The 14,190-nt window shown below is 36.2% G+C and overlaps 1 protein-coding gene across 10 annotated transcripts in view; it reads right to left on the reverse strand.

Annotated features, from left to right (window-relative positions):
- The window catches only part of R3HDM1 (R3H domain containing 1), a 195,647-nt gene that overhangs the window by 61,295 nt on the left and 120,162 nt on the right, over nucleotides 1-14,190 (reverse strand). For all 10 annotated transcript variants that reach the window (XM_035008136.1, XM_035008137.1, XM_035008143.1 and 7 more), the window contains one exon: nucleotides 13,949-14,072. In XM_035008136.1, coding sequence (XP_034864027.1) covers nucleotides 13,949-14,072 — 124 coding nt within the window. The remainder of the gene's footprint in view (nucleotides 1-13,948; nucleotides 14,073-14,190) is intronic.

Consider the following 14,190-nt stretch of genomic DNA (forward strand, 5'->3'; position numbering starts at 1 on the left):
TTCTATCAAACTTTATTTATTTTAAAAGTTTTTACTTATTTATTTGAGAGCGAGAGAAAGAGAGTGTGAGAGATCACAAGCAGGGGGAAGGGGTAAAGGGAGAAGACTCCCTGCTGAGGAGGGAGCCCGATGCAGGACTTAATCCCAGAACCCTGGGATCATGACCTGAGCTGAAGGCAGAAGTCTAACTGACTGAGCCACCTGGGTGACCTCTATCAAACATTTACTTATTTATTTTTAAAGATTTTATTTATTTATTTAATTGACAGACAGAGAGAGAGAGAGAGAGACAGCGAGAGAGGGAACACAAACAGCGGTGAGTGGAAGAGGGAGAAGTAGGCTTCCCGCTGAGCAGGGAGCACAATGCAGGGCTCGATCCCAGGCCCCTGGAATCATGACCTGAGCCAAAGGCAGTCGCTTAACCAACTGAGCCACCCAGGTGCCCCTCTATCAAACATTTAAAGAAAAGTTAATACCTATTCTCAAACTATTCCAAAAAAAAAGAGAAAAGGAAGGAAAGCTTCTAAGTTCATTGTATGAGGCCAGAACTACTCTGATACCAAAACCAGATACACTACAAAAAAGGAAAACTACTGGCCAATATCTCTGATGAACACAGATGCAAAAATTCTCAACAAAATATTAGTAAACCAGGGTGCCTGGGTGGCTCAGTTGGTTAAGTGACTGCCTTCGGCTCAGGTCATGATCCTGGAGTCCCGGGATCGAGTCCCGCATCGGGCTCCCTGCTCGGCAGGGAGTCTGCTTCTCCCTCTGACCCTCCCCCCTCTCATGCTCTCTCTCATTCTCTCTCTCAAATAAATAAATAAAATCTTAAAAAAAAAATTAGTAAACCAAATCCAACAATACATTAAAAAAAATCATTCACCAGTGTAGCAGTGAAATTTATTCCAGGGATGCAAGCGTGGTTCAATATTTGTGAATCAATCAATGTGATACATCACATTAACAAGAGAAAGGATAAAACCACATCATCATCTCAGTAGATGCAGAAAAAGCATTTGATAAAGGACAACATCCATTCATGATAAAAACCCTCAACAGGGGCGCCTGGGGGCTCAGATGGTTAAGCATCTGCCTTCAGCTCCAGTCATAATCCTGGGGTCCTGGTATGGGGCCCCGCATCAGGCTCCTTGCTCAGTGGGGGCATCCTTCTCCCTCTCCCTCTGCTGCTCCCCCTTCTTGTGCTCTTTTGCTCTGTCAAATAAATAAATAAAAATCTTAAAAAAAAAACCAAAACCCTCAACAAAGTAGGTTTAGAGGGAACAAACATATATAATAAAGCCCACATACAAAAAACCCGCAGCTAATGTCATACTCAGTGGTGAAAAAGAGCTTTTCCTCTAAGAGCAGGAACACGACAAGGATGTTTACTCTCACTACTCTTAATTCAACAAAGTACTGGAAGCCCTAGCCCCAGTAATCAGACAAGAAATAAAAGTCATCCAAATTGGAAAGGATGAAGTAAAAATTTCACTATTGGAGATGACATAATATTATATATAGAAAACCCTGAAAATTCCACCAAAAAACTACTAGAAATGATAAATGAGTTTAGTAAGGACACAGGATACAAAATTAACATACAGAAATCTGTTGCATTACTATACACTAATAATAAAGTAGCAGAAAGAGAAATTAAGAAAACAATCTCACTTGTAATTGCATCAAGAATAAAATACCTAGGAGTAAATTTAATCAAGAAGGTACTTTGAAACTACCAAACATTAGTAAGAGAAATCAAAGATGACACAAACAAATGGAAAGATATTCCATGCTCATGGATTAGAAGAATCAATATTGTTAAAATGTCTATATTACCTAAAACATTTTTTACTGAACTAGAACAAACAATCCAAAAATTTGTATGGAACCAGAGAAGACCCTGAATAGACAAAACAACCTTGAAAAAGAACAAAGCTGGAGGTATCACATTCCTAGATTTTGAACTACAGTATAAATCTGTAGTAATCAAAATAGTATGGTACTGGCACACAGAGAGACACATGCATCAACAGAACAGAATAGAAAGCCCATAAATAAATATTTATATGGTCAATTAATTTATGACAAAGGAGACAAGAACATACAATGGGAAAAAGTTTCTTCAACAAATGGTCCTGGGAAAACTGGGCAACTACATGCAGAAGAATGAAACAGGACCATTTTCTTACACCATATACAAATAAACTCAAAATGAATTAGAGTCGTTAAGTGTGAGACATGAAATCATAAAAATCCTGGAAAAAAACATATGCAGTAATTTAGTTTTAAGAGTTTACTTATTCATTTTTTATTTTAAGATTTTATTTATTTATTTGAGAGAGAGAGAGAGAGAGAGAAACAGCATGAGAGGGGAGAGAGTCAGAGGGAGAAGCAGGCTCCCTGCTAAGCTGGGAGCCCAATGTGGGACTCAATCCTAGGACTCCAGGATCATGACCTGAGCCGAAGGCAGTTGCTTAACCAACTGAGCCACCCAGGCGCCCCAGCTTACTCATTTTTTAAAAGTAATTTCTACAGCCAACAGGGGGCCTGAATTCACGACCCTGGGATCAAAAGTCACATGCGCTACTGACTAAGTGAGTCAGGCGCCCCCCAGGCAGTAATTTCTTCTTTGACATTGCCTTAGAAACATTTCTCTAGATAGGTCTCCTTGGGTAAGAGAAATAGCAAAATTAAACAATTGGGACTATACCAAACTAAAAAGCTTCTGCACAGCAAAATAAACCATCAACAAAACAAAAAAGTAACCTACTGAATGGGAAAAGATATTTGCAAATGATATATCCGGTAAGCGGTTAATATCCAAAATATACAAAGAACTTACACAAGTCAACAACAAGAACCCTCAAATAATCCAATTAAAAAATGGCAGAGCACATGAACAGACATTTCGCTAAAGAAGACATACAGATGGCCAACAGACACATGAAAAGATGCTCAACATCACTCATCATCAGGGAAATACAAATCAAAACCACAATGAGATATCACCTTATACCTGTCAGAATGGCTAAAATCAAAAAACACAGGAAATAACAAGGGTTGGTGAGAATGTAGAGAAAAAGGAACCCTTGTGCACTGTTGGGAGGAATATTAACCAGTGCAGCCATTGTGGAAAACAGCATGGAGGTTCTTCAAAAAATTAAAAACAGAATTACCATATGATCCAGTAATTCCACTACTGGGTATTTACCCGAAGAAAATGAAAACAATAATTCAAAAAGATATATGCACCCCTATGTTTACTGCAGGATTACTTACAATAGCCAAGATATGGAGGCAATCCAAGGGTCCACTGATAGATGAGTGGATAAAGAAGATGTGGTATAATATATGTACACCATGGACTATTACTCAGCCATAAAAAATAATGAAATCTGCTATTTGCTACAACATGGATACACCTAGAGAAAGACAGATACCATATAATTTCACTCATATTTGGAATTTGGAAAACAAAACAAAGGAACAAACAGAAAGATTGAAAAAAAACCCAGACTCTTAAATAAAAAGAATAAACAGGTTGTTATGAAAGGGGAGGTGGTTGGCAGGAATGAGTGAAACAGGTGAAGGGGATTAGGAGTATAGGTATCCTGATGAACACTGAGTAATGTACAGAATTGCTGAATGATTATATTGTACACTTGAAACTAACAACATTGTATGTTAATTATACTTAAAGAAACTCCACTGTACAGGTAATATAAAATTGATCTCTTTAATTGTTCTCTCATGATGTATGCCTTAAAAAACAAAAAATTAAATGGTGTGCTTTTTAAGAGTAAGGTTAGAAACTTTAACATCTCCCTTCCCCACCCCCATTAAAAACAAAGAAACCTGTATCAGCTATTGCAGGGCTAAGCCAGTAAGCAGGCATTCAATATTATACTCACTGAATAGATAATAGAGAAAAACATATTCTTAATAGAGAATCAAAATAATATATGCTTCTACATGAAACCAGAAGCTTACTATGCATGCTGACAGGCCGACCGAGAATGGCATTTTTCACTCTTCATGTTCAGCAAATGGCTCTGTAAGCAAAAGCTGAACTTAAGTTTTAAGGTAACATGTTTAAAATACGGTTAAACACATTAAATTGCCCTTTCATTAAAATGAAACTTGACCGCATGATTACAAAGCACCTCAGTGAATTCATGAATTCTTGGGTCACTCATAAATCCTCTCCTTAGAATCTGCACTGCAGCTGAAATGCAGATTTCATGTCATTAATCTCGAAGTGTTTACTTGATAAGGAGTAACACCAAACTGTTTTAGTTTACATTTAATACATAAAGCTTGAAACAAAGGTTTTATTTCAATATTTCTGAATAAGTCTGGACATTTAAAACATCTCTTAAAAAAGCCTTACTTGATTATACTATAGGTTTTCATAGTAGAACATTTGGAAAATACAAAAAAGGAAAAAGCCACTACAGAAAAATCCATTTTTGTAAAACAATTATTCATAATCACAATTTACATGTATATATAGATAGCCTTATTTCTATGCTCAGATATAATACAAATATCCACTTACACTATTTATAGAAATGGCACACATACTGTTTTAAAACCTTTTCCATGTAATGTTTCCATAGCTATGGATAGATAAGATTAACAGAAATTTTTAGAAATGATGGGAAGTCAATCAGAGGAAGACAATTACCATATGATCTCACTCAAATGTGGAATTTAAGAAACAAAACAGGATCATACGGGAAGGGAGGGAAAAATAAAACAAGACAAAATCAGAGAGGAAGACAAACCGTAAGAGACTCCTATTCATAGGAAACAAACTGAGGGTTGCTGGAGGGAAGGGGGCTGGGGGGCTGGGGTAACTGGGTGATGGGCATTAAGGAGGACATGTGATATAATGAGCACTGGGTGTTATATAAGCCTGATGCATCATTGACCTCTACCTCTGAAACTAATAATACACTATATGTTAATTGAATTTAAATAAAAACAAAACAAAACAAAAAAAATGGGAAGGAACTATTTAAGTAAATTTTCTTAGAACATATTTAGACCTCAAGTTAACAATTCAAGGATGAGAAAAGAAGTCAATTGATGTGAACTCTGTTGTACTTTAAGGAAAGGGCATATGTTAAGAAGCTAACAAGACAAAAAGACTAAATATTTTAGAACAAACTATGTCGGTTTCCTCTGGCCACTCTGGAATTCAGACCAAACACAAATTTAGCCCAAAATTCCTATGCCTTTTCATTTAGGATACTACATAATGTTCTTTTTTTTTTTTTTTATGGTACCACAAAGTAACATTAGTAGCTAACATTACATGACATTTACTAGGTTTTGGGCACTGTTCTAAGCACTTTATATATGAAGTGAGATGAAGAAACAAAAGCACAGAGAGGTTCACACCACATTGCCCAAGGTTACCTCCTCGTAAGTGTTGTAGCTGGGATTTTCACAAAGTAGTCTGATTCTAAAATTTACTTTTCTCAGGGACAAATGTTGAAGTAGAAAGAGTATTAGAGTAATACTGCTCAAATAAGCAGTATTACAGTCTCCTTCCATTTTTTTAGTATTTTGGTTAATGAAGACTTTTACTGTAGTTTAAAATACTTGTCTCAAGATAAATTTAATTATAGGAAAAAAATTATTGCAAATAGTCAAACAACAAGGGAACCTTTTTCATTTGAATTTAAGATTGTTTGTATGTATAAATATGGTTATCCAAAATAGGAATCAGAGTGAAAAGTTGCTGAACAGTTGGTGCAGATGGTAGTTATATGAACTTGGAGCTAAAAAAAAAAGACCATATATCAAAGAGTTTAAACGATCAGCCCATAATGTCCTCTCCTTGGGAGGGACTCTTCTTTACTTGTTTTGCCCATTACTCTCAAGGTGCGTGGTTTGTGACCTCCTGTATTTCAAGATTACACTTCCTTGCCTTATTATAATTAGATCTCACATGTACATGAAACAGTTGGAAGAGGAAAAAGAGGCTCAAATGGTGACATGTTTCAGGTTCATGTCCCTTGATCTGTGTCTCTCAACCTAAGTATTTTCATGCCAATCTTCAATGTTTCTTGTTGGGGTTTAGCTTTGCTATTTTGCTTCAAAGGCTGACTTTGCTCAAAATGTATACTGTTTCTATATCTCAGATGAATCCACACAAGATTTAACAGAATTTTCATTATCTGGATCTCTTCTCTGCAAAGTTGACTTGTTTTGCCAAGAAATCAGACTCTACCTGGTGGGGCAAAGCTAGCTTTAACCTGGATGCCTGTGTACAAAGGGCAATGTTCTGTATCATGGGTTAAGTCTTAAGTGCTTGTGAAGCAATGATTTTTTTTTCTATACAGAGTAGCTTTACATTCACGTTTATATTTGAGGCAGGAAAACTCACCAGGTATGAACCCCACTGGGCAGGAAGCTGCCAGGGCTTAAGGACTCTTAACTCTAAGCCTGTTATGGCTGAAAAAAAAGTTATCATTTAACATTTGATACTCTGTATGACTAGCACCTCAGGAGGTGAATTCTAGGGTAATTTGGACAGGTGCCCAAACCTTTTTCTAGAAGTCACAATGAGATGCCAGACCACTCATTCCAATAATGACAACAAAAAACCCACAACCTAGTAACTAGTTGAAAAGTAGGTAATTTTTTTAAAAGATTTTATTTATTGGTCAGAGAGAGAGAGAGTGAGAGTGCGCACAAGCAGGGAGAGTGTCTGGCAGAGGGAGAGGGAGAAGGAGACTCCCTGCTGAGCTGGGACCCTGATGTGGGACTCGATCCCAGGACTCTGGGATCATGACCTGAGCCGAAGGCAGACGCTTAACCTACTAAACCACCCAGGCACCCCAAAAGTATCTAATTTTGGAGTGTATTCTCTAAAGAGCAGGATATTAAAAGTTGCAAAAAGACTGGGGCGCCTGGCTAGCTCAGTCAGAAGAATGTGTGACTCTTGTTCTTGGGGTCGTGAGTTCGAGCCCCATGTTGGGTGTAGAGATTACTTAAATAAAAATAAAAAAAAGTTGGAAAAAAGATTAATCGACTTTTTTGGGTGACGTAAGACCATGGGAATTATGTTGGTTAAAGTTACTATAACCACAGGGAAAACTAGAAATATTCAGTTCAAAAGCACTAAAAACAGAAAAATCCACCACATCATTCTACTAATCAAATTAAAGATGAGAACCTTACCACTGTCTATGCAAGACAAAGTCATTAATAATTTATTAGCAACATAATATAAAGGATCATCTAATCACAAGTATGCCTCACTTTATGCACACTTGGTAAATAAAATTTACATTTAAAAGAACTGTTCAAGTTACTCACAAATTCCTCTGAACCTGTGTTTAAGCAAAGGAATCTCAGGCTGCTAAGTGTCAACTGTTACAGAGTGGCAGTAGAGAAGTGGCACTGTGGTTCAAGTTCATTATCTAATTATTCAGTCTAAAAGGAAGGGAAGGGACACAGTTCTGGTAGTTTAGATGGTATAGTTTGAAGACTGCCAAGTATGAGTAAAAAAAAAATAGTGATCTCGAAAAGAGGGAGAAAGCCGAAGACCTGGAAAGAGGAAGTAGATTCCTAGAGAATGAAAAGTACCATTAGGTTGCTGGAGGGGAGGTGGACAGGGGGATGGGTTAAATAGGTGACTGGGTAGAGGCACCTGGCTGGCTCAGTCAGAAGAGCATGTGACTCTTGGTCTCGGGGTTGTAAGTTCCAGCTCCACGTTGGGTGTAGAGATGACTTAGATAAATAAACTTTAAAAAAAAAATAGGTGACGGGTATTAAGGAGGGCACTTGTTGTGGTGAGCACCAGGTGTTGTATGTAAGTGATGAATCACTAAATTCTATTCCTGAAGCTAATATAGCACTCTATGTTAACTAGCTGGAATTTAAATAAAAACTTGGAAGAAGAAAAAAAAATTCTAAGAGTATTTCCAGTATTCTAACACGCAATATATCACCAACTTGGCTACACCTAAATTATTCTTCCTTTAATAATAAGTGTTTCAATATATCAGAAATTAAAAAAAAAACACAAATCATTCCTTCGATCTATCTAGGTTTAACCTGGAAGTCAGAGGAAAATAGGATCTATATCATCTGTAGAAATTTGTGTCAATATTGTGGGAAAAACATGTATTTTGTAAAGTAAGCAATGCCAATAAAAGTGATACCAAACAACAGAAAAAAAACCTCCAGACCTCAACATAGGTGTTACTTAACAATGTCATTCTCCTTTGTTAAAGGACTGCACTGCTGCAATATTACCCCATTTCTTCCAGCACTTTCAGAGAAGAGTACAATCAATTCTGCAAGCAAAGAGAACTAGGACAATATAAATTGATGGCTTAGGCACTTCCCTGGAGGGCTCCAAAGAATATTCTATTTTTAACTCTCTCTCACTTCAACAGAGAAGAGAGCAAGAAGGAAACACAGTGCTCAGCAGAAAAGTATTGCACAGGCTTTAACAGGCTCATTTTACTTTATGCAGGTGACCTGAACAGCATCTGTGTTAAAGGAAAGCATTCTTAGTAATACGAATTAGATATAATAAGAAAGATAATAAAAAGAACCGAAGAACTGCTTTGTCAGAACAGCCCTAAATCTAAGGTGATTTCATTTAAGTTTTTCAAGACTAAACTTGTATAGCAGAAGCAGTGTGAGGGGAGATTTGTTTTTGTTTTGATAAGCCATTTTTGCCAACTCTAAGTTTATATGTAACTAGGTATCTACAGTGCAATTTAGATGAACTGTTTCCAAATCCTCAAAGCCTCAAGTTTGTAATCCTGGTCTGTCTTACACACCTGCAGCACATTTTTAGTGAGCAGGCAAGTTCAACTAAGGATAGCGTCTTTGGTGCATTTAGAAGAAGACACAAACACCAGCACACCTTCACTATTCTTTCTCCTGTATCACCTTCTGCTCCACTATTTCTGTGCCTGAAATAAACATAAACACAAACACAAAAAATCGAATCTAATAAAAACAGCCACGTAGTGGTTATAACTCATGGCTATTTAAATGATGACCCTATGGAAGAGTCTGTACAGCTCAAGGAAATCTGTGGGTACTTACCAGATACTTTTGGCTCCAAGTTTCAGTGGCGGCAGGTTAATGGAGAAGGGAAAAGGGAAATAGGTGGATTTGTAGGTATTACACAATGTCTGAATCTGTGCTGGTTACACAATACTCAGAAAAGCTCATAGAATCAATGAAAAAAACAAGGATAACCAGGGCCATCACGAAGTAACATCATTACAAAATTCCTCTTACTTGAGTCAAAAGATGCCAGTAAAGAAACTAACTTTGTCCCTATTTAACACAGCTAAGTCCCCTGTTAATATCATCCCTCTGATGCTTATCCAATATATCAATTTCTTCCTTGCTTTTATACCAAGTCAACTTTAAATTTGTGTTCTGCAATGCTGCCAATATTCTCCACGTGTTACAGATTGTTTATCCTAAAATGTTCCTTCTATGGTGTGGTTCATCAGGAACCTACTATAGTCTGCTGGTAACGAAGCTTAATTGGAACCACATAGTTTGAGTTACCTGAAAAGCTAACACTGATGATATAATGCATTGATATTCTTTGCATTTATCAACTGGCAGCAAAACTAAAATGACATTTCATTTTACAAAGTCATTTTGCTTCCCACATGCATAAAATATCACAGTTTGGGGAAAAAAATTGAATTCTATCCTTGGTCAGAGCCAAAGTAGTTTCAGATGCTTTTAGGTGTCTTAGGTCCATTAGATGGCATTCATTAATGCACACTAATATTCCTTAAAAGTTATGTAGCAATAGACTTTTGCTAATGAGTTTGGCATGCTTAAGACATTAGATTTTTAAGAAAAGCTATAAACCAAACTGAATCTGTCATTCAAATCTGCTTTGGAAAAGAAATTAAAGCAATAGCTTTCACAAATTTTTAAAAGGTAAATTATATTAAGACAAAGTTGTCATTTAAATTCAAATCCCTATTTCTGAGTATGATGCATGATTAAAAGGCATTATATGGAAAATATAAGCAAATATTAATACCTTAATACAGCATTTAAAAAAAAAAAAGAAAGAAAAAAAGCAGTGGAAACCTGAGTAAAAAGAAGCCAGGAAGCAGCTGAAAAAGAGACCGGTTCACTGTGAGAAATGTAAACCTCTCAGACAGTGCTACGGCCCCGAATCCAACAGCTCAGCAACAAGGCCAATTATTGCAAAATATTAAACATATATGGTAAAGCTGCAAACCTTTCAAAAAAGAGTCATAAGAATGAAAGCAGCTACACAGAAAACAGCCAGGGCCGCATAAACCCAAAATCTTTGCTATAAGTACTATGTGCAGGAACGGTTTCTTTATATCAAGCTCCTTACATGTAGTATACTTTATAGTATTCAAGCGGTAAAGTTTATGATAAAGGGTTAAGCTAATAAATCCTTACTATTGTAAGTGGCAAATAACCGTATCTTTTGAAATAGTTGTTTGTGTGACTCCAGTTATTGACATTAAGTCACTAAGCTATTGCAAACCAGTCTTCCAATATTCTACCTTTCTGAACTAAAGGGGTCTCACATAAGATAGAAACCAGAATCATGGAATTTTAGAGTACACAGAGACTTCAATAGACAATACAGTAAACCTCCCTTAATTTGCAAGCAAGTAAATTGAAACCCAGAAGCTTTAAGTGATAGATCTAATACCAGTTAAAAATGAAAAAGGGCTGTCAGGATTTTACTCCTATTTTGTTTTCTTTCACACTATACATTCCATTGTCTGAAAATCCTCATGTAGCCAGAATTTCTTCTGCTTCTGTTGACTGGGGTTGACTTAACCTTGTTTTGAATGACCATGACAGTCTCATATTCATAACACAAGATACATATATTCATTCCTCAGCAACAGGGTTAGCACTGTTTTCAATTCAAGTCCCATAAGAGATGAGAGGTTTGTTGTTAAGGGGGTCAATAACTATTGTGAACCTCTGACACGCATGTGGGATAGAAGACCAAAGCATTTTATCCTTGAGATATCTCCCCAACCTTCTTCCTGCCGCCAAAAAGGAAAATAACAGAAAATCTTTTATTTCTCTTGCCATATCCCCTGGTTTAAGAATACTTAATTCAATAGGTAAAAACAAACAAACAAAAAACCCCAAAAAACAAAACTCCCAAAACCCCAAAAACCACTTAATTCGATTGGATTTGTTAAGTTAGGGGACAATTTCTTTAAATTCACATACAAACATTTAAAAATTATTTATTTGTGCCCCAGTGAAGAACTGTTCCAAATTTATTGTTTTCACTATTTGGTTGAACAATTAGTTTTACCCTTTTATGTAATAAAAGAAAATATGTTTCTTCACTTAATGTTGTTTGACAAGAAACAAAAATGTAAGAGACATTAACAAATTATTTCTAATTTTAATCAGACTGGGATGGTGGAATGTATATAAGGAAATATAGGAAAAGAATAAAAAAATGAAATACAAAAGTATGATGTGTACATATCAAAACGTAAATTATGGAAGGAGAAATTGCTATAAATCTGTTAAAAAAAAATCAGAAAAAACTGCCTTGTCCATTTCCCACTGCATTTTACTTTTCTATTAGGATATACACAAACATAAATGCACACTTTTCTATATGCTTTAACATAAAAAATAACCATCAGCTAACTACAAATTTTTAGATGATAACTTTTTTAGTAGTTAAAATACTACTAATTCCATTAAAAGGTTAAAATTACCAACACAATACTTGCCACTGGCACTATGAACTTTTCTTTAAAGAGGAATTTGCTATTGTACTTATTGACATAACATTCCTTTCCCTTTCAGGTAAGGATGCTTTGAGGACTAATTTCTCTTTTTTTTCTTCACACTGAATGATATTCAACTAACTTACGCTTGTAAACTGAGAGCAAAGTGCATAAAATAACTGGAAGGACAAATTTTATATAACAAGTTATATTGTGATGACTTTAAGAGTTAAACATAATGTCAAAAACTATTCAGATGTACTTTTTTCTGTGCCTGTTCTATATGGATGCAATCTAACTTACTTTCGTTTCCTTCCTTCTCACCATAATTAGCATTAGAAAAAAATCCACAATTAAAGTAACTGATGATAAAAACACCTACTACCTATAACATAGATATTTTGGCCTTCAACTGGGAGGAGTGGCATATTCAGTTGTTTTCCATTATGTGGGAATATTTTTGCTGAGATGCATTTGTAAAAGCACACTGGTCCAGCCTGTGATTGAAAGTTTTCATTCTGTAGGCAGTTTGACAATGCAGAGGAATAAAAGTTTAGCAATGGAAAAGAATGAAACTAATAAGCTCAAACAAATATAGACAAAGGATCTCTGCTTGCCTCAATTGGCTGTACTAATAAACGAAGTCACACAGAAGATATTTGAATTGGGAGAGTAAAGGTAAATTTCTTTTTTGTTATCATGACATTAACTATAGTCTGTATTATAATTTTGAAAGAAAAAAAATCAAGACAAAACAATATGAAACATCAGTCACTGTGGCCCAGGAAAACTCAGAAAATAATTTTTATTAGAATAAAACAACAATGTGTTTAAAGTTAATGAATGAACAGTGTCACAATGAATATTCTCATATAAAGAACAACTTTTGATGACTTTCAAAATTAGAGCATGTACTAATTTGAAGCGGACTGTATTATCAAACTTCACGAAAACTTGAACTAAAGGGAGTCACAACTAAGACAGAAGACAAATTCTAAGTTGGCTAAAATGAACAATGTTTGTACTCAATATCCTTTGGAAGAACATTTGCCACAAAAAAGGGAAGACCTTATACTAAGTGTAAGATGACTCCTAGGAACAATGGATTAAGAACCTGAAAGTTCCCCTACACGGGTGATAAGTAAGAATCCTCTCTGGTTAAGGAAGTTGGTGAGTCACAATGATCACCGAAGACTGCTCAAGTGGGGAGAAGCAAGAATACTTCTCTTCAGATTGCCTGGTGCAGGCATCTTTCTCCTAAAACTGCGGCTCCCCTTAAGACTTGCACATAATATCAAGAGCAAGAAACTGCCTAAGTGGAGGGTTTTGTGGCCTCAGTGAGTCATGCTGATATAGTGTGAGAGCCTCCAACAGTGACAACCAGCTAAAAAGGCCTCAAAGATACCAATAAACATTCCGCTTCAACCGCTAGAGGTATGGAAGGCTGAAAAGTACCTTACTACACATCTAGGGCAGAAATACAAATCTAGGTGGGAAGCACAGAAAGAAATGAATTCAGTCAAGATCGTTTTTTCCACTGAGGTCACAGCAGTTTTCACTGAAAGCTTAAAGAAAATTTAAGAGGGGCAAAAGGAAAAGAATCTTTTGAGTTTTAACATATGAGATATGCCTAGTATTAGATTGCATTTGGTTTAAAAATACCTTTCACTATACAACCAGCAAACCGAAAAACAAAACACAAAAAAGATATTTAAGGACATCATTCCTTTTAAAAGCATACTGAGACCAAGACATCAAAACATCTTCACCAGGCTAAATTCTCAAAGTTGGGTCACTTGGGTCCTTGCTTCTAGTTAGCTGTTCAGGAGACATCGTAGCTTGCCTCGTCTCTCTTTTGTTGTTAACAGAGGTGGATTATTGGTCCCCAAAGGAGGCTTTACTACAATGGCAGGGAGCAACATGCAGCTGCTCACCACTATGCTTGACCTGGTACAGTCTTCTCTAAACACTTTACCATATAAACCTGGCAAGAGTTATTTTCTGGCAGGTGCTAAGATTTGCCCACTCTTTCAATCTCAGTGGTTTGTATATTCATATGGATCATATCTGAGACCCCTGACAGGCAGAGTGTGGCAATATCTTAATGGTAAGACTGAAATAAAGCAGAATGAAAAAAGCAGTATCTGTAGCTAAGAGATCATAGCCTCAGAAATATTACTCACCTGTCTGCTGTGCAGGCTGTGGCAGTGGTTGGTTTAGATGTGAATTGTAATGGACAGAAGGGACTGGGCGGTACTGAGGTTGACTGGAGTGATAGTGGCCTGGAGCACAGTAACAGGCTGGCATCTAGGGTAAGTATTGAAAGAAAAAAAAGTCCATTTCACTTGCAATAGAAATGTCTTCTCTGAGGAACAACAGAGTGTAATGAGTAATTCTTTTTTTTAATGCCATCTAAAAAAAAATT

This window comes from Mirounga leonina, unplaced genomic scaffold (assembly GCF_011800145.1).
Source record: "Mirounga leonina isolate KUSES-001 unplaced genomic scaffold, KU_Mleo_1.0 Mir_151, whole genome shotgun sequence".
In the NCBI taxonomy this organism is placed as follows: Eukaryota; Metazoa; Chordata; class Mammalia; order Carnivora; family Phocidae; genus Mirounga; species Mirounga leonina.